General features: G+C 35.8%; 1 protein-coding gene and 1 long non-coding RNA gene across 5 annotated transcripts in view; one reads left to right on the top strand and one right to left on the bottom strand.

Annotated features, from left to right (window-relative positions):
- The window catches only part of MAP4K4 (mitogen-activated protein kinase kinase kinase kinase 4), a 155,817-nt gene extending 136,790 nt beyond the window's left edge, over positions 1-19,027 (top strand). For all 4 annotated transcript variants that reach the window (XM_087967177.1, XM_087967178.1, XM_087967179.1 and 1 more), the window contains 9 exons: positions 7,154-7,271; positions 7,508-7,678; positions 8,072-8,215; positions 10,785-10,919; positions 12,007-12,107; positions 13,216-13,365; positions 13,903-14,062; positions 15,299-15,438; positions 15,959-19,027. In XM_087967177.1, the coding sequence (XP_087823303.1) occupies positions 7,154-7,271; positions 7,508-7,678; positions 8,072-8,215; positions 10,785-10,919; positions 12,007-12,107; positions 13,216-13,365; positions 13,903-14,062; positions 15,299-15,438; positions 15,959-16,042 (1,203 nt within the window). In that variant the 3' untranslated portion in view covers positions 16,043-19,027. The remainder of the gene's footprint in view (positions 1-7,153; positions 7,272-7,507; positions 7,679-8,071; positions 8,216-10,784; positions 10,920-12,006; positions 12,108-13,215; positions 13,366-13,902; positions 14,063-15,298; positions 15,439-15,958) is intronic.
- Positions 16,357-20,274, bottom strand: part of LOC148130553 (uncharacterized) — a 95,539-nt gene continuing 91,621 nt past the window's right edge. Inside the window, exon 2 of the long non-coding RNA XR_015749881.1 lies at positions 16,357-16,498. This is a non-coding gene — a long non-coding RNA (uncharacterized LOC148130553). The remainder of the gene's footprint in view (positions 16,499-20,274) is intronic.

The raw sequence follows: 20,274 nt of genomic DNA on the forward strand, positions 1-20,274 counted from the left end.
TTTAAAATGTCATCTGCTGGCAATAAAGAAGATACGTTAACTTACTTATGTATTTAGAATTCTTCTAAATACATAAGATGTGCAAGTTTTAGCATAGGAGCAGTTTCATTTCGTCCTGTAGGCTAAAATCTTACTCACACTGAGTCTGTTTTGAAATTGCTTACTGCATGGAAGTTAAATACCCCTGTTTTCAACCACTTAAAACAGTGGCCCCAACCTTTGCATCCTGGCAGATTGGTGAGGGGGGGAGGGGAACCAGGCCACGTGAGCGGCAGACAGGTGTGCATGTGTGCATTTGCAGATCAACTTGTGCAAATGTTGGACCAAAGCGTGCAGATCAACCTGCACAAGTTGAGCTGCGTACCTGTATGCATGTATGCTGCCTCACTACTCGCGCACACATGCTCACACAGCCTGGTTCCAGATAGACCATGGCCTGATAGTGGGTCATAGCCCGAGGGTTGGAGACCTGTGACTTAAAGCTCTTTTTCAAATTTTCACTTTGAGAAGCAAAGCATAATAGGCTAATCCTTATAAAATCACCAAAAGATTTAAGACAGTTTAAATGGTATACAAGTAGTCGAAGAATGGCTAAAACTGTAATGGCAGTTCATGTTTAAGTAATGAGAAAAGGTAGTCTGCAACTAATTGGGTAATTTTCTGGTAAAAGTGTCTACTATTTAAATTCTAAGGCAAATCTTTAATTGCAGTTTGAGGAGATGGTTCTGAACTAAGTTTTGATATGAGATTAGTATTAGTTGTATAAGACTAAGTTAGTCATAAGAGACTTGCAAGGGTAGGTGATAAATGTGTTGAATTTGCAGTCAGACCTTCACTGAAAAAAATCCCTCATTTGATATCATATTAAAATACTGGAACATTTTGATATTTCCTCCTTTTTAGGCAAGAAGGGTATGGTGTCACCAGGGTCTTCAAACTTGACAAGTTTAAGATTTGTGGACTTCAACTCCCAGAATTCCTCCTCCAGTCATGTTAGGGCAGGAATTCTGGGAGTTGAAGTCCACAAGTCTCAAACTTGTCAAGTTTGAAGACCCTTGCATTAGACTCTAGCTTGACCTCTAGAGATTTAGAGGTTATTTTAGAATATAGACTGCATTTTCCCAGACTCACAAATGATATAGCAGTTTATTTTTCTTTTGTCATCAGCCCCAAGAAAATTACTAGATCTTTAGGCTTATATCATGTGAGAGGCTAGATCAGGATCAACATATTTATTCCTTTATTTTATATCCTGCCTTTTTCCCAAGGATTCAAGGCGCTATATATAACATCCCATTGTTCAGTTTTCCCCACAACCCTGTGAGGTAGATTAAGCTGTGTTACAATCATTCAGTGAGATTTCAATGATACACCCTTTAAAAGAAGAAAGAGATAAAAAAACCACAATCTGTTGGAGTGCCCCATAATCCAACATTTGAATGTGATTAGTTGGAAATGGTAGTCTATTTTACCATGGGCTCCAGTTTAGGCTGATGGATTATATAGTCAATTTTTCCTCAGTTATATCACAGTAATGTATCACAGTAATGGACTGTCTTTAAAGAACCCTGTAAACCTGTACTGATCCAGAATGTAGAAGCAAGAATGTTAATGGATATATATCCAAACATTGATATTATATTAATATTCCCTTCTGTATATATTGCAAATTTGCTTCTTGGCATACATTAGTATTACAAGTAGTCCTCAATTTACAACCACAGTTGACCTAGAATTTTTGTGGTAAGTCATTGTGATCATAAATTGAGTCACCATATTACTAGACTCAATTTTATGTCTACTTATGGTCATTAAGTGAGTCATTGTGGTTGTTAAGCAAGTCACATGATCATTAGTCCAAATCCAGCTTATCCAATAGGCAATTGTTGCCAGAAAGTGGCAAAAAAAATTGCAAAACATGAACATGTGACTGTGGAATTCTCCAACTGGCCATAAATGTGAACTGATTACCAAACACCTGAATACAATCACGAGACTTCAGTGTTGGTCCAAGAGTCTTCACTTCAAGGATGGCCATAAGTAGCTTTTTTCAAATTCATTATAATTTTGAAAGGTCTTAAGCAACTGTTATAAATTGAGGACTACTCTATAATGCTAGATAGCTTGGATTCTAGAAACCCCAAGAAGCACCATGCCTTATAATAGCCTTGGGATAGTGTATGAATATACTTTTAGTAGTAAAGAAGAATGTGTACAAGAACACCATTCTTGTTTCTCCCCAATTTCTAAAAGTCTGGAAAGAGGCTAGCAGAAAGCTGTTCTTGCAATGCTTCCAGTATTGTAAGACAGTGAAGCTAATAAACCACAGTAGATATACCTTGTAAACAGCAATTAGATTATATGCCTCATTACTTCCTAAAAGTGATTAACAGGAATTCCATGTCAGTGCTCTTTACTTATTTCACATTAGAAAAAGGGAAATCCTTATATATTGCTTTTTAAGATCATATAGGCATTATCAACCACATGTCATGAACCACAGTGATGTTGCTTGTCCCCAGTAATCAGATAAAACACCTGAAAATAAATCTATTTATCTATTTAATATAAAAATTATGGTAAATGACCAAAAGTTCCTAAACATTTCAGAAATAGATGTAGATTGCATTCAGATAACAAAACAAATTCTATGTACCATGTGCTGCTTTGATTACATGTGCTTTTTCCTCTTAAGATCAGATGCATTTAACAAGTCATGGATAGCTTTGTCAATTTAGTAGGTCATATAAGCTAGAAAAATGAAACAAACCAGAAAAATAAATATGGTATACTGGGTTCTAGACCCTCAATTTAGGCCACTTTCACATTTTCCTAACTTCTCTGGGAGTATAGTTCCTAGCATATTACTTCCTAGTTACTACTACTAAGAGGGTTCATTATTTGATAAGTTGTATGGTTTGCACATTTAATCTTCTTACAAAATGAAACACATGATACCCAAGTATGCACTCAACTGAATGAAAAGACTATCTTATTTTCTGAAATGAATTGAAATTTTGTCAAGTTGCTAAACTATCAATGTAATTATGGTTTATATCAACACTTAGGTAATATCAGTATGTTAGATAATATCAGTTATGTCATGAGAAATTCTGTATCATGTAATGGCCAGTTCTATTTAAATGATCTGTCAGCAAAGTAAATAAAAATGCAGTTTGTGTAGTTCTTTTAGGTGTAGTTCTTCTCTGTGCGCCTGGAGGGGCGGACTAGATGCCCTTTGAGTTCCCACAGTGCCCAGAGGGTGTCCAGGCTGGAGTTGCCGAGACTCCAGATTGGCAAAATGGAGCCAGAGCTTGAGGGGTCCTTCAGGCTCCCCCAGCTCAGTCTGGAAGGAGGGAGCCCCCAGCAGGTGCTGTGGCGGACAAGGGATGAGGCGCAGCCCCACAGCTAGCCAGGACTTGGGAGTCCCACACTCACCCCAATCCGAAGGGAAGCCAGGAAAACCCTCAGCTGACAGTCCATGCAGGAAGAGATGGAGAGGATCTGCAGGGATCCCCCCTAATCCAGACGGATCCTCTCCCCAGGCCCCATCCCCTTGATGGGGGGGGGGTTTCCATAGGGATCTCTCGGCTTTACAGAAAAAAACAGTGTTTTCCGTCCTTGAGACCCGTGTTTCTCTCAAAGAGCCCCTTCCAGTCCCCCCCTCAGCCCCCAATGGGAAGGCATCTCCCCCTTTCTTTCTGTGGCTTGGGATCCCACGTTTCCTTGCAAAACAGCCCCTGGTGAAGATCCCGGAACAAAGTTTGGCTGTTTCTCCTCCATTTTTCGCTCCTTTCCTCAGACAATTTCAACATCTGCCCATCATTTCAAAGCGCAACAATCAATACTTTCATCAGAAAAAAATATACAAAGTAACATTTTGGGGGGAAATTGCCAATATAAAAATGCAGACATAGAAGTGGAGTCGCGATGAACTTTTTTTCCCTCAGAAATTTGCATATCTTGGCTCTGGAATAGGAAGCGCTGCTATAACAAGGGTCCTTTTTCTAATGGTTTTTCTTCGTTATTTCTTTATTATTTTATCATGGTGTAAAATAGAAAAAAAATAAAGCAAGTGAGGAAATGAGAAAAGGAAGGAAAGGGGAAGAGAAGTGTGGAAGAAAGGAGGCGCTGGCCCCGCAGGCACATTGGGAAAGTAGAGCAAAGCCAGTCTGGCTTTGCTCTACTTTTCAAACGTGCTGCCACTGCTGCGTTCTAGATGCCAGTCCTGCAGGTCCACCCCATTGAGCCCGCTGCACTGGAGGGACCTGCCCAGGCAAGTCCGAGCAGAGCAGTGCACCAAGTCAATGGGGTGAGCCTGAGAGAGGGAAAGAGAGAGAGAGAAAAGAAAGAGAGAGAGAGAGAGAGAGAGAGAAGGAAGAAAAGAAAGAGAAAATAGAAAGAAAGAAAAAGGGACAGATAAAGAAAGGGGGAGGGAGGGAAGGAGGGAGAGAGAGAGAGAGAGAGAGAGAGAGAGAGAGAGAGAGAGAGAGAGAGACCTGATGCATCAGATTGAAATGAGGCCTAGTTTAGACTTGAGGCCCTTTTCCACATTGAAACTTCTTTGCCAGCATCTTTGCCAGTACATTGAAACATCTTTGGCTTCTATTAAAGATTTTGTGGATGAAACATGGTCAAGACTATGAGGAAGCTCTCACATTTTGTTGAGGCTTTAAACAGGATCCATTGGACCAGACCTCCACTCTAAAAAAATACTTTTCCCCAATGTATTACAGTGCTAATTCTGAAGAAGGCAAAACCAAAATGTACTGGTAAATTCAAGGAAAACACACACACACACACACACTCCCTTCTAACCCTGCTGGAGCAGGTGATTGTACTAGAATAGATATCTCATTATCTTTCTCCTCCCTCCCTCTGTCCTTTATTTGTTTTTTCTTTCTGTCTCTTCCTTCCATCCTCCCCTCTTTCTTTGTCCCCTTTTCTTTCTTTCCCTTCTCTCTCTCTCTCTCTCTCTCTCTCTCTCTCTCTCTCTCTCTCTCTCTCTCTCTCTCTCTCTCTCTTTTCTCTCTCTCTCTCCCTCTCTCAGGCTCACCCCATTGACTTGGTGCACCACTCCACTCAGACTTGCTTGGGCAGGTCCCTCTGGGGGAACAAACTCAATGGGGTGGACCTGCACCGGCCGGCACTAGAACATGGCAGTGACAGCACATTTGAAAGTAGAGCAAAGCCAGAGGTTGGTAATTTTTGCTGCAAAGAATCACAAAAGCTTCTGGGGCTGTGCACAAGAAGGGACACATATGTCAATGCAATTCAGCAACATAAAATAAATACAAATAAAACAAATGAACAAGAATCGGCAAAATCTCTGATTAGATTCTATTCACTGCTAGAATCTAATCAGAGATGCTTTGCCGATCCTAGTCCAATGACCTGTTCCAGCAGGGTTAGAAGAGTGTGTGTGTGTGTGTGTGTGTGTGTGTGTGTGCATGACTGTCAAAACTCCAAAAATAGGTCAAGTAGCTCTGGGGAGGCCAGTCATAAATTAGAACACTTGCTAAACAACTGGCCGTTAAGTGAGGACCACTTGTATTTGGTTTGCCAGTCACCTGGCCATGCCCACCTGTCACATGATCACCAAACCACACCTACCAGGTCATGTGACCAGCAAGCTACGCCCAGCAAGCCACGTCAGCCAGTCACGTGACCAGCAAGCCACGCCCAGCCAGTCACATGATCAGCAAGCCACACCCTCAAATTAGGCCATGCCCACAGAAATTTGAATCCCACCCCCGGGGGGGGGGCACTGAGGATGAATTTGTAGCACCAAGGGGATGGTGGACTTAAAAAGTTTGGGAACCACTGTTTTAGATAATATGACAAATGGAGTCCCTTACTGACAATAAAACTTTCATTGCAGTTATTAATGTTAACAATGATAAAGATCTTCCTAATTTTTAGGGAGATTTTAATTTTTTTAAAAAATAATATTTTTGCACACCATTTGATACAAATTGATTGTATAAAATGGTTTTATTCTACTAATGAAAGCTTCATTTATTAGCATGAACTTGCTTATCATATATTCATTCTATGGTGAAAGAGAGCCTTCCATATGAAGAAATCTTATGTCAGTAATTGCACAGTATGATCAACAGGTAGAATAGTATGCTAGCCTCATTATTCTCCTAATGTTACCTTGTATGTGCTTTGTTTCTGGAGGAGATATGTTTTATAGAAGCAAAATAATATACAAATGAGAAAAAACATTTTTTGTTAGAGGCCATAGTGAAAGGTGTCCAATGATAGAAATTTACTTGGAAATAAGACTGAACAGTATGAGTGGAAAAGGCATGAAACAATTTAAATGTAAATTACTACTTTTTTTCTAGATCAACTTTATATGGCATACTTAATTTTTCACTCCTGTCATTCTCTTTTAAGATGCAGCATAGTCTGTACAACATTAACCCACATATATGACAAATAAAAGCCATTCTAACAGTTTCATTATTTCATTTTCCTTCCTTGTTTGTGTTTTCCATGTTTAGTGTTATAACGATGCACTTTCATGTCACCATTTACACTCTTCCCTTCCTAATAATTCCACTTGTTTAATACTGTCTTAATATTTTTCTGTGAAACTGATGGTGGAAGAACATGCTGCAGCTTTCTGGCAAGAATCTAATTTTAAAAATTAAAAAAAATATATCCTAAAAACTATTACAAGTAAAAATTATAAAGCTGATAGCTTGATTTTTAATTGCTCATAGTTCGTTACATATGGAGAAGATACTTCCTAATTGGTTATTGACAGTATAATGTAGGAAGTAATACAATGAAATAAAAAAGAACAATTTGGATGATAAAGTCCAAAGTTTAAAAAACAGGGCCTCCTTATTTCAACAGGAGGAGATTCTTCTGTTTTTAGTGTAAAGCTTAATACATTCAGATTACATTTTGTAAAAGCTGAAGCAAAGGCTGTTTAATGGATGAAATTTATCATAGCGGTACTTTAAATTTTACTTATTTTTAAAAAACACTCATGTTGCCTCTACCTAGGTAGCACTTGGGGAAAGGGGATAAAAACGTTTTTGAAAATACAGATACATGAAATGAACAGCTAGATGAAATGTCTGTTTCAAGAATGAAATTGTTTTATTAAGATGATTATTTGGAATTTACATTGCAGACTCAGTCCGCTAGTAACACACTGCAGAAACACAAATCTTCATCCTCCTTCACACCTTTTATAGACCCCAGATTACTACAGATATCTCCATCTAGTGGAACAACTGTGACTTCTGTTGGTAAGTTATACGAGTAGCAACAAATCAATAGTATAAAAATATTTTTAAAGTTCCTTTATAATTTATAATGTCCCTTTATTTTAATGTTTTCATTTATATTTCTGTAAAGGCAAAGATCAAACATAATTATTTTGAGATCAATGATATATTAAAAATATGTTCATGTGGATATAACATCTGCATAGAAGATTACTAAATATTTTTTACATTTTTCTCTCTTCTATCCCTCTCTGCAGTAGGATTTACTAGTGAAGCAATGAGATCAGAAGCAATAAGGCAGGATCCAACCAGAAAAGGATCAGTTGTTAATGTCAATCCTACAAATACACGGCCACAGAGTGACACCCCAGAGATCCGCAAATACAAGAAGAGATTCAATTCTGAAATCTTATGTGCTGCCTTATGGGGTATAGAATCTTATGCTAGCTGCTACTTCATTCCTATATTTGCAACTGACTTATTAATTAAATATGGACCTAGTCCTACTTATGAACATGAAACTTAACATGTTTCTTAATGATAAGTCTGGTTTGTCATGTTTAGATATTGTATTAATAACTTTTAATGACAGCCTTTGATTCTAATGGTAACCAATAAAATTGTTAATAAATATTTCCTACCGAGAACTGAAAATTGAAGCTGAATATGAACATTCCTGATCCAGGGCTATAAAGTATTTCGAAGCCATTTCTGGAGCTTTATAGGTTTTATACCATGGTAATATTTGTTGGATATTTAAATAGCTAAATATTCCACAATAGTAAATCCAAAAATGTTTGTCTTAATCTTGTTTATTCTAGGAGTTAATTTATTAGTGGGGACAGAAAGTGGCCTGATGTTATTAGATCGGAGTGGCCAAGGGAAAGTTTATCCACTAATAAACAGAAGGAGATTTCAGCAAATGGATGTACTTGAAGGTTTAAATGTCTTGGTGACAATATCAGGTAGACAAAAGTTCTTTTTTGATAACTTTAATAGTATTACTAATGCGCGACACCTGTATTTTACACTTAGAAGTGTCTGCTTCCTGCATGAAGAACAAATAATACCTATTAGAAGCCAATTTTTTTTACTATATGATAATAGTTTTCATTTTATTTCCAAGAGATGTTTGATAAATACACTATCTTATTAAAAATTTGATGAATATTCAGGGGGAATAATAATACCTGTTTCTATGATCAATGTTATAAAATGAGTGTAAGCTTATTGAATTGCTCCATTGTCACAACAGTTTCTACTATCCTTGCTTACATTATGTCTTGACTAAAACTATGTTGCTTTATGACTATAAGTCACAGCTTTAAAAAATTGCTACTGAATTACAAAGTCAAACTCTGCCGAGAGCAAGCATATATAAATTGTAAAGTTATCTGGCTTATATCTATTTTGAGATAGTCCAAACCTATGCCAAAACTCAGAGAAACATGGTAAAGGCAATTCTTGTTTATACTATCTGAATCTTTGATAACTTATTTGATTCAAATTGAAATGATGTAATAAAATAAACATCCAGCCAGGATTGGTCTGAATGATGACAATTTGTAATATAAACTTGCATGTTACTTTTCATTCATACTATTCCTGTGACTTTGGCCAGTTGTACATTCTTTGACCAACTTAGTCTGCAGGGTTGTTACTGTGGGAGAAAAATGGAGAAGGAAGTGCTGTGAGCTACTTTGAACTCCTGAAGAATAATCAAAATATGAGTCTAATAAAATAGCTGCTCCTTCTACATAAAAGTATTCTGTACTCTGATTTCTTCATGTTAAAATTAGTATGTTTTGTTAAATTTTATTAAGACATAACTTCATTGTTAAAGATGAAGTGTTGATTTGATTTAGTAAAACTTCAATATGAGTTTCATTTATCAATTTTTAAGAATGGATCTATGAAATTGAGCTAAAATGACAACTGGATTTTAACAACTGGATTTTAACAATTCTCTTATGAGGGGAAGATAACATTTAATTGAGAAAAAAAATGAAAGAAATTTAGAGGTATCCATCCATTATACATGGGTAATATACTATGTGGTTAGAGTAGTTATTCTTTTAATAGAAAAATCAGTACACCTAGGCAAACTAAATGGCAGGAATTTTAAGATTAAAAAAAGAGCAGCATTCCTCAAATTGCATGAACTTACCAATTTAGCTGACTTTGAAAAGTATCAGACAAATTCACTGAGGATGAGATTATTACCTGCTAAGAATTTAACTCTGTTGGATTAAGTGAAGGGCGGATCAAATCACAGCCATAGAGGCCAACTAGATGCTCTTTCAAAATTTGCATTTAAGACATGGTGCTTTGATTCAAGCCTTATCTTGCATAAATTGGCACAACATAATTCATAATTCATTCAGATACTGAAAGGAGCAGCTCTGATGATTGCTACATTCCGCACATTTTCTAGCTAAAATCAGGTAACTAGAGCTGTACATATAATTCAAGTGTAGTTCAACCATTTGGGATCGTACAGGCATTAATGTATTTGGCAAGTTTATTTTCATTCTCTTTAATTATTTCTAGCCATGCCTGGTTGACATTTTCTATTGTTGTTGATTCTTTTCCTGGTTTCTACTAGCTGAACAAGCTTGGATTTTTTTTTTTAGTTTTATTTGGTGGTGGTGGTGTTTTTTGCGCACATTCATGCACATTGAATTGCATTTCATAATAATTTCATAATAATGTTTGTCGTAATAAAGTCAGTTGTTTCAGTTTGGACAAATTATTTTGTACTTACTTGCTATTTTTTATTTTATTTTACTGTAGTGCATAATTTAGTATCAGATACAATTTAGGCACTTTCATATTTGTCACAAGTTTTAAATGTTTGCTTCAGTTCTTCATATTCCCTCCTAAATACATCACATGCCCACAATTCAGACAGAAATTTTCCTGCCACTTCAGTGATGACAGTGGCGGCTATATAAGTTTTAGTGTGAGAACCACAGAACAGCTGTTATATAAAAAAGTCTTCTAGAAGTTACTATTCCATTTACATCTTGACTAAGTTCCTTCTGATCATGTGATTGATGGATAAAAAGTACAGTGCTAGATTTGCATCTCTTTTGTGTTCTTAAGGTTTTTTTTTAAATAAGGAAAATATTTCATGTTTTTATTAAATATAGCTATGCTATGAAATTTATTTTTTGCAGTATCTCTGTGCTTATATTACTAAATTACTTCATTACTCAAGTGGGAGTCATCACTAACAGATTCTTTCTTCTCAATAGATTACCGGTTCCTGGGGATAGGGTATATTTTCTTTTAAAATACAGTTTAGGAAGTTTGTCTTCATATATCTTGTATTTGGAGTAGGAGTACTAGGGCTACTTAAGCATTTTTTTAAAAAAAGTTAATGTTTTGAATAAGAATCTCTATGGCAGGTAAAATTAAATAGAATAGAATCATATACGTTGCTTCCATACAATTCTAGCAATTACTGAATTATTCTACATAGTGTAATAGTGTAAACTTTGCCCTGTTCTTAAGAAAATTCTCTATGCCTAGGTAAGAAAAACAAATTGAGAGTTTATTACCTCTCATGGTTAAGAAACAAGATCCTTCACAATGATCCTGAAGTAGAAAAAAAACAAGGATGGACAACTGTAGGTGATTTAGAAGGCTGTGTACACTACAAAGTTGGTAAGTGATTAATTATCTTCATTTGAAAGTAATTCTAGTTGTAAGTGAACTTCCTAACAAAGTTTTGATTTTTATGAGTAAATCATATGGTGTAAAAATACTTCCTAAAATGTTCTAAGAAAAAAGCATAGAAGTAAGCTCCTGTCCCCGTTCTTGTTTTACCAGTTCTGAACAGAGCAGAGATTGTGTATCAGTAGGATCATATATATTAAGAAATATTAAGAAGATAGTCTGACCCTCTTATCCAGAGGTGGTATTCAGCAGGTTCTGACCAGTTCTGGAGAACTAGTAGCGAAAATTTTGAGTAATTTGGAGAACCAGCAAATACCACGTCTGACTAGAGATTTTACAGTATCCTTCCCCTGCCACGCTCACCAAGCCACGCCCACAGAACCAATGGTAAAAAAATTTGAATCCCACAGCTACTCTTATCCTGTTGGAAAGTATATAAATGAAATACCAAGACGTAATTGACTGCTGCTGACTATTGCAAAGAAGAGATGCCATAATTTTGGGTCTGTTTTTAGTTTTATCTTAAATCTAAATCCGTAATAGTCATTCTCTGTGGACTTGTTTTCTTTCTCTACCTACCAACATTTCTAATCATTTCTTAGTATTTATAAGTGCTGATATCAACCCTTAAGAGTTATTGAATACTTTAAGAATATGTCTGAACTAAAATCTATATTTAATGTTTCAATGAAAAAATAGCAACCTAATTATTTTAGCAGGATACTGATCTTCTGATCGATAGGGGAATTAATGTAAGCAAATCTATATGTACTGTATTACTGCCTAAAGAATGAAGTGGACTTTTAGTATGTTTTATATGCAGAAAGTAAACAATTATAATTATTGATATATTTTATGTATCCATATTACATACTTGTAATGTTAATTATTATTATGTAATTTGAGATGATTTTAGAACAGCAGTTCATAATTCTGTGAACTGTTAGACTATAAACTCTCTGATGTGTATATATGTATTTTCTACAATACATATTGAAATTTGATGCCTTATCAGCTATATAAAACATTTTACTTAAATAATTTTACAAAATATTTTTGTCCTTTTTAATTTTAGTAAAATATGAAAGAATAAAATTCTTAGTAATTGCTTTGAAGAGTTCTGTGGAGGTCTATGCCTGGGCACCAAAGCCATACCACAAATTTATGGCATTTAAGGTAAGAGTGTCTCTTTCCCTTGAAGTGCATTTAAAATCATTGAAGAATGTCAGAGTGAACTTAACTGTGAAATTTTTTTTAAGTATGATATGGTGTTTTAAATAGGGACCATTATCCATTAGGCAGTAACAAATCCAAATTCACCAGTACTATTAGGGGATATTGCTAGTCTAGAATTGAAATATAGTTTATATCTACCACACTCTTTTGGAAGTCTTGAGTTGATGTCCTTTAGGTCTATGGCTATTAAGTAAAAAACTTATTCTCCAAGAGAGACATTAATCCTGTAAGGAAACCAGGGGCATGACTTGATATCTTTTCTTGCTTTCTTCCTTTTTATATGAGGATAATTGCTTTAGTAGAAACATAGCCTGTGTATGAGGAATAATATACACGTTTTACTGGTGTCCCTTAGTCATGAGACTTGTTGCCAATTCCCCAATCAGAACTGTTGTAATTTTCCTCATTATTCTTATTTTCCTTTCAGGTCGCAGGATTTTATTAAGCACAGCTTTCCATGTACTACCAAGTTTTAGATTAATAGTCATGCAAGATGAGCTAGGCAGCACTACATAGGAAAAATGATATAAAGCTTTGTTCGTTGATTTGCTTAAGAATATTCAAGGTGGAGAAAGGGAAGGTTATTAAGAAATAGATGAAGGAATCAAATGGAAACAAAAAGATTGACAAGGGAAAAGCTAGTCACTTGAATGCAGTCTTGAAGTTCTGAAAAAAGGACTAGAGTTACTTAAGGATGAAATTTGATAATAACACTTTTAAAATATAATGCCTCCCCCTTTGCTTTTAATTGGTATTTTTCTTCATTTATGTAAAAGTTCGATCAGTAGCTTTTACAAAGGAAATGAAGCAGTAGCAATCAAACTCTAAACTTTTGTAAAAGATCGTAAAAAGCATACGATTATCTGATCTAAAATACACATGCAAGGGTCCTTCTCATAATACAAGTTCATTGCCATACACTGTAGCAAGTGAACAATAATGATGGAATCAATGAATACTGCTTAGTCCATTCCAGATGAAATATTTTCCATAGTGGTTTCCAAGATAATCTCTTCAATATATATGTATATATTTTATTACTTAACAGTCATTTGGAGACTTGGTACATAAGCCATTATTAGTGGATCTTACTGTAGAAGAAGGCCAGAGATTGAAGGTGATCTATGGTTCCAGTGCTGGTTTTCATGCAGTTGATGTGGACTCAGGATCAGTGTATGATATTTATCTTCCAACTCATGTAAGTATGTAGGATTGTAACCATGTAAATTAATCCATTTTTTTTATAATGGAAAAAACACAGCATCCAAAAAGTACTAAAGGCTGAAAGGGTGGCATATAATTAATAATTTATGTCAAAGCATGTATATCTAGAGGAGATAAGCCAAAGGTGCTTTTCCAAAAGACAATGGGACTTCCTTGCGTTTTTTTGTTTTTGTTTTGAAAGTATTTCACTTCTCATCCAAGAGGCTTCTTTAATTCTAAAATGTTTTCAAAGGAAAAAAAAAATCAATAAGTCCAGTTGCCTTTGGAAAAGCACTTTTGGGACAGCTGTGACCTGGATGATTGAGAATCTCCATAAATACTAGAGAAGATGAGTTTTGTGCTTTGGTAAGCAATAAATAAAAGAAGAGCTGTGTGACACAAATCCATTATATCTGAGAACGTTTATGATCCCGTGGATTATTTCTAAGTCTAGGAAATGTGTGGTTAAATTCAGAGAAAATGAGGAATGTCTTGTTGCCAACTAGGAGTTGACAGATATATGTATTTGCAGATTCAGTGTAGTATCCAGCCCCATGCGATCATTATTCTTCCTAACACTGATGGAATGGAACTGCTTGTTTGCTATGAGGATGAAGGAGTATATGTCAACACATATGGAAGGATCACCAAAGATGTGGTTCTGCAGTGGGGGGAAATGCCTACATCTGTGGGTATGTACACCAAGCTTTTACAAAATGCTTACAGAAAATAGTAGCTAAATGGTTCTTTATCTGAAATTCAGTCACTTTGGCTATTAAACAATCTATGATATCATGACAGATTGACAGATATTATATTTTCTATTTCTATTGCTAAGTCAGAGGACATAATAGTTACTATATTGCTGCTATACCAATATATTATTCAGTCCATCTGTACTTAAATTTAGTTGGTTTGGATGAAAAAAAGAACAATTTGACCATGGAGGCATAATTGCACCTATAAAGTGTTCAGATGTACTGCAGAAAAATACCCCAGGGATATTTTTGCATGCCAACAAGTTCAGAAATAATACATTTCAAGCTTCTTGTACCCAGTTAGATTTTTCTAAAAATAATCTGATGTTATGTATTGTTGTCTTGATAATATTATTAAAGGATCAGTTATTTGTAGACTATACATTGGAAGGTAAACAATATTGAAGAAAGAATATTTTTTTATGAGCACAGGGGTGGGATGGGCATGGGCTACCGGAACTTTCTGTTTCAGGCTTCCAGTGGGCCTACAGAGCCTGGGAGAGGCAGTTTTTGCATTCCCAAGGGTCCAGAGGCTTCCCCCGGGCCTCTGGGAGAGCGAAAACAGCCTCCCCAGGCTCTGGAGGCCCACCGGAAGCCAGAAACAGACCTGTTTTGCTACTTCCAGTACTTCCGGGAGGGCCGTTTTTCGCCCTCCCATGGGTCGGAGGTTCCCCCGGGCCTCTGGGAAGGCGAAAACAGCCTGCCCCGGGTTCTGGAGGCTTACCTGAAGCCGTTTCACAACAGGCCCGTTTCTGGACTTCCAGAAGGACCATTTCCCCCCGTCCCAGAGCTTCCATACCTTCCTCCTTCTATTTTCCCCATAACAGCAAAGGTGTGGGGTGGGTTAGTCTGAGAGAGAGCAACTGGCCAAAGTCACCCAACTGGCTTTCCTGACTTAGACAGGACTTGAACTCACTGTCTCCTGTTTTCTAGTCTGGTGCCTTAAGCACTAGATCAAACTTGTATTAGTAGAGAAAAGATGGTAATTAGTTAAAAGCTTATCTAAAATCTAAATATTCTCTTTCAATTTTTTTAAGGAATATTTATGTCATTAAGATTAAATGTAATTTTTCTTTTGTATGAAAAATGAAGAGGATGTAGAATGTCCAAGATGGAGATTATTACTGTTCATTATTATATTTAATAGTGGCTTTTTTCTTCATCTTAAAGCCTACATTCGATCTAATCAGATTATGGGCTGGGGAGAAAAAGCTATTGAAATACGGTCAGTGGAAACAGGACATTTGGATGGCGTATTTATGCACAAAAGAGCACAAAGACTCAAATTTCTATGTGAACGTAACGACAAGGTAAGGTATACATGTATATATTTTCTAACTTCTAACAGTTTAGCAGTTTTATAATAACTCTGGAGGAGAGGAAGAATGAATGATGACACCAATCCCCTGACATTTGAGTGAGGGCAAAAGGATTAGAGCATCACTGCTTTTGATGCACACTGAACTTTTGATTCCTGGAATCAAAAGCTTTAATTAACATCAATGAGCAAGTAAGATGTCTTTCCACGTGGTTTTTCTGCTGCAAATGGATATTGCACAGAGGCTTGGATGTCACCTTGAATGAACAACAATCTTTTTCACCCTGCTCCCTTGCAGATGGGTCAGGATTGAAACTCCCATAATCTTTGTATCTGTCCATCACATGCGAGGCATTATGACAGGAGTGAGAAAAGCGAGGCATTATGACAGGAGTGAGAAAAGCTGTCCTCGTTCTGTAAATAAATTCAGCCCCATGATTGTTTTATGTTGGTTTCCTACCTTTGTTCAATAGTCTGATGAGTTTTTTTTCTCTTTATCTCTTTCTTCACAGGTTTTCTTCGCCTCTGTACGGTCTGGAGGAAGCAGTCAAGTTTATTTCATGACTTTAGGCAGGACTTCTCTTCTCAGCTGGTAGAAACTCTCTAGTTTGGCAAGGGATTGCTGTCCTTTGGAGTCTTCATAACTTGGAATCATTTGCAACTGGAGTACAGACCTGCCATGTTGCACTCTAAACATGCTATTGCGTGTGCCAGCATCACTGGTGTTGGGTTCTTTTCATTTTTAAACTGAAGCTGCAGGGTGCAGCTGGTGCTTTTGGCCATCAGGTGCTATCTGATTTGGGATCCCACTAGAGAAAGAATCAGGTCTCTCCTTTTCCTCCTTTTCCCGCTCCAGATCTCCTCATGAATAAAGGAAGAGACTAACCAGGAAAACGTTTTTTGGAAGGAGGCAGACAGGAGAAGGTGCAGGCGGGTGACATAGGTGGACTCTGTGTCACTGAAGTAGGGGGCAAATTTAATATAGTAATTATTAACAATGTAATTTAATTGACGTTTCTTTTTCTTTTCTTTTTCTTTTTTGTAATGTGACTCTGTGGAAAAAGAGAAAGATGCAGGTTTTAAAAGTTAATATTTATAAAAATGTGAAAGGCACAGTGGTTTAGGGAAGGTGGGATGATTATTTTTTTTTTAAGTTTTGGCCTAGCCAAGAGTTCAGTCCTTCTTCTCCTGTGTACCAAGTTTTGCCTAAAAATCACAGTGAATGGTTTTTTAAAAAACATAACAGCATAGATCATTTTTCTACAATGACTCTTCATTAGGCCAGAACTTGGTAATTTCAGTGTTAGCACTGCCTCAGTTAAAGGTTTAATTTTTGTTTAAACCTAAAATGTGCAACAGCTTTTACTACCAGCCTTTGGGGAAAGAAAATTCCAAACATGTTTATTTTTGTGCCTACCTCATTGTTTCTAATGCATCCAATAAAAGAGGTGGTTTTGGTTTAGAAATTTTTTTAGATGAACCAGTACTAATATCCACTTAATTGTGATCCCAAAATTATCAGATTACAGTTTTGACTTTTACTTTCATACCATGTTTTAAGAAATCAGACCAGCAGTCACTTGTAATGATTAAATTAGATCAAGGACTGGAATGCAGTGACTTAAGTAATTGATTTTTATTTTATTTTAACAGAAGCCTTTTAATTTTATTTTTTAACAGTTTCATTATTAATGGAACTTAAAGAATTTTAGCCTAAAATCCAGAAAGTTTTACCTTTAACAAAAACTAGGCAAATTCAATACTTTTATAAGAAATTTGGAAGGTTTTCCTTTTCTAAAAATGCAATGCTCTAAAACTATAAGAATGTAGTTAATTCTGCTAATTCAATTTTTCAAAAGCAGAATATACTTGTGTTTCAGTGTAAAATCTAAATTCTTGGATCTTTTTCTTTCCCCTGTCCCATGTTTTTAAAGGGGAAAAAACTCCACAAAATTTTGTTTTATCGAGAAGATTTTGGCCTTCATAATAAATCTGTCAAGACTAATACTTTGAAAGGCTACATGTGTTTATTACTTGAGAAGACGAGTGTGTAAATTATCTGTTGGTGATGTAATAATGCACAGTGTCATGATACAATAATTATGAGTTTTGAACTTTTAAAAAAGATATTTGGAGTAATTTAGTTGACAGTTGCCTTAAGTTCACTGTTTTAATCAGTGAATTGGATTCCAGTGTTTCATGGCATGAAAATTAGGGACTTATGTGTGATTCTTCAGTTAAGAGGCTTTGGCAGATCAAGTAACATAGAGCAAATGACTTGCTTTGTGTCAAAGAGAATCAATTGAAGGAGCCTAGATCTGACTTAACAGTACTTAGGTCATCAGTAAAAGTGCTGGGTTTTTTTCTTACTAACTTTCTCCTCTGTATTAAGCAGTTTCTTTGAAGAGTTGGAAGGGTTTCTCTTTCCTCAAAAGTAATCTTGTATAAAACAAATAGGAACAAATTTCTGGTTTGATTTAAAAAAACAAAAACTAACAATAATGCCTTCTTTAATTGCTTGGCATTTGGATTTGGATTATCCAAAGCCCTGAATGTCAGACCCAAGATTACAGGTGACTTTCACTTCCCTTCATTCCTCTTAGCAAACAGTCAAAAAAGTCAACTCTTGATTGGATAGTGGAAAATGAAGGGGATGCGGGAAATTGGTGTTGCCACCAGCAATAGAAGTCTCTCTGGCACTGGAACTGTAGCATAAGACAATAAAGCCAATGGGCCAGAGGCTCTTAGGAAAAGTTTAGAATCACATTATGTGATTAAAACTCATTTAATTTTTGCCCTTGCCTCTCAGCCACCATGTCTGTATGCATGTGTGTGTACACACAACCCAATGCATACTCATACATATATATATATATATAAGCAGATATATGTATGTAAATAGTTAAAAAGAGACTACTGTTCACAAATGGGAGAATGTTGTAATTTTGAAGAATTCTGCCAGATTCATATGCTGGTGAAGCTCTGTCCATCAGAATGAACGGAACATGGAAAAACATATCCATGGTGGCTAATTTTACAAATCAAATCAGTGTTATGAAACCACTACATACGAAATGTTGAAATCCATTTTAAAGCAGTGCTGTTGGTAAGCATTAAGAGTACTCTTAGTTTAGTTTAAGCTTTAAGTAATAATTTCTGTATCCTATGTCAAAGTAATTCTAACTGTATGAATGCAGTGACTTTATTTTTATTGTATGCACATGTTATGTTGGAGAAAAATGTTTACAAAAATGGTTTTGTTACACTAATGTGCATCACATATTTATGGTTTATTTCAAAGTGATTTTGTGGGGTTTAGGTTTTCATAGTGATAGCAGTACACATTTTTGTGTGTTTTTTTTTTAAAAATAACCCCAGGTATTGCCATCTATGAAGATGCTTAAACAATAATACAAATGACAAAATTGCAGTAAAATTACTAATTGTAGAACTGCAAAATAGACTGGTGACAAGGAAACACCTAGCCTTTTTGCAGTGATGTCTAATTTTTTTGTGTATTATAAATTACTGTTTCCCACCCATTTTTTCCTTAAATAAAGTAAAAATGGCACCTACGTGTATGTGGAAAGTATTTTGAGTAACTTTTTTTTCTCAAGAGAAAGTTTTTTGAATGAAATTATGTAGGATTCTTTAAATTATACACTTTGTGAAATATATATTTTGGAGGAAAAACTAACACAAAAAAGGAGTGATGGTGTAATGGTATGTGGAAATGACTTTGGAAAATGTGGAAGAGCCCAAACAACTGTGGGACCAATGGCACCTTAGCCAGCAAGCAAACAAACAAACAAATAAAGTGTGTGTGTGTGTGTGTGTGTGTAGGCAAACATCTCAGATGGAAACTTCTGTAATTTATGTGGGCTGGAAAAGCAAAAGGAGAGAAATGGACTTCCAGACTTGCAAGATAGATACCAGCCTACTGAGACAATCCAGACAGGAAGCACAAACAGATGAACTAAATTTACTTTATTGTAAGGTTGTGTTAACAGAATATTGGAAGCCTGAAAGCATACCTTCCTTTTGTCTTTGTAGTCTAAGAAACTAGAGAGGATTCCTTATCAGATGTTTGCCATACCGACAATCTTTTTGGAAGTTCAGCTGCCCCAGCTGTCTCTCAAAGTCATCCCCATATACCACTGCAGATGTGTATCTATTCTGAAGTAAGGTAGAATTGATTAATCTCTCAAAACATTCCTCCCCAAAGATTTAATTAAAGTTAATTATTAAGGTGTACATATATAGAATGTTCATGTGAGACATGCATCATCTGTTATTTGTTCCTCACTGTATTTATATACATGGGTGTTTTGTTTTTTTGTTATTTCAGAACGAATACTGTTTATATTCTTATTCTAAACACCATGTACTTTAAGCCTCATGCCTTAATATATTTCCTATAAATGAGTATCACCATATGGGCAAACCACTTATCCTGTTTTTCTCTATTACTTTCAGAAATGCACTAGAAATAAGTAGAGACCATGCAAATGTGTAGGTATGAAAAAGAGAGAGAGGTTAATACGGGAAAATTGCATGAGGGAAGTGTGAATTGGTACAAAGTAAGATGGTGAAATAATATACAGTGAATATAAATGCTAATGTTTCCTAAAACAAAGTGAATTTGATTGGATGATACTACAGGGAGGTGGTTCTTAGGTTAAAGTTCTTAGATTGGGAATATTTTGAAAGAACAATGGTATGAATCACAGTCATCATATTGAACAACATTGCAATATCTGACAAAAGATCCATAAGAATTTTGCTGGATGTCTACAAGGTTCGCTTTATATTAGTTGCTTTCTCAGAC

Source organism: Notechis scutatus, chromosome 5 (genome assembly GCF_049901735.1).
Source record: "Notechis scutatus isolate UNSWTSFEM ecotype Mainland chromosome 5, rNotScu1.2, whole genome shotgun sequence".
NCBI classification, from domain to species: domain Eukaryota; kingdom Metazoa; phylum Chordata; class Lepidosauria; order Squamata; family Elapidae; genus Notechis; species Notechis scutatus.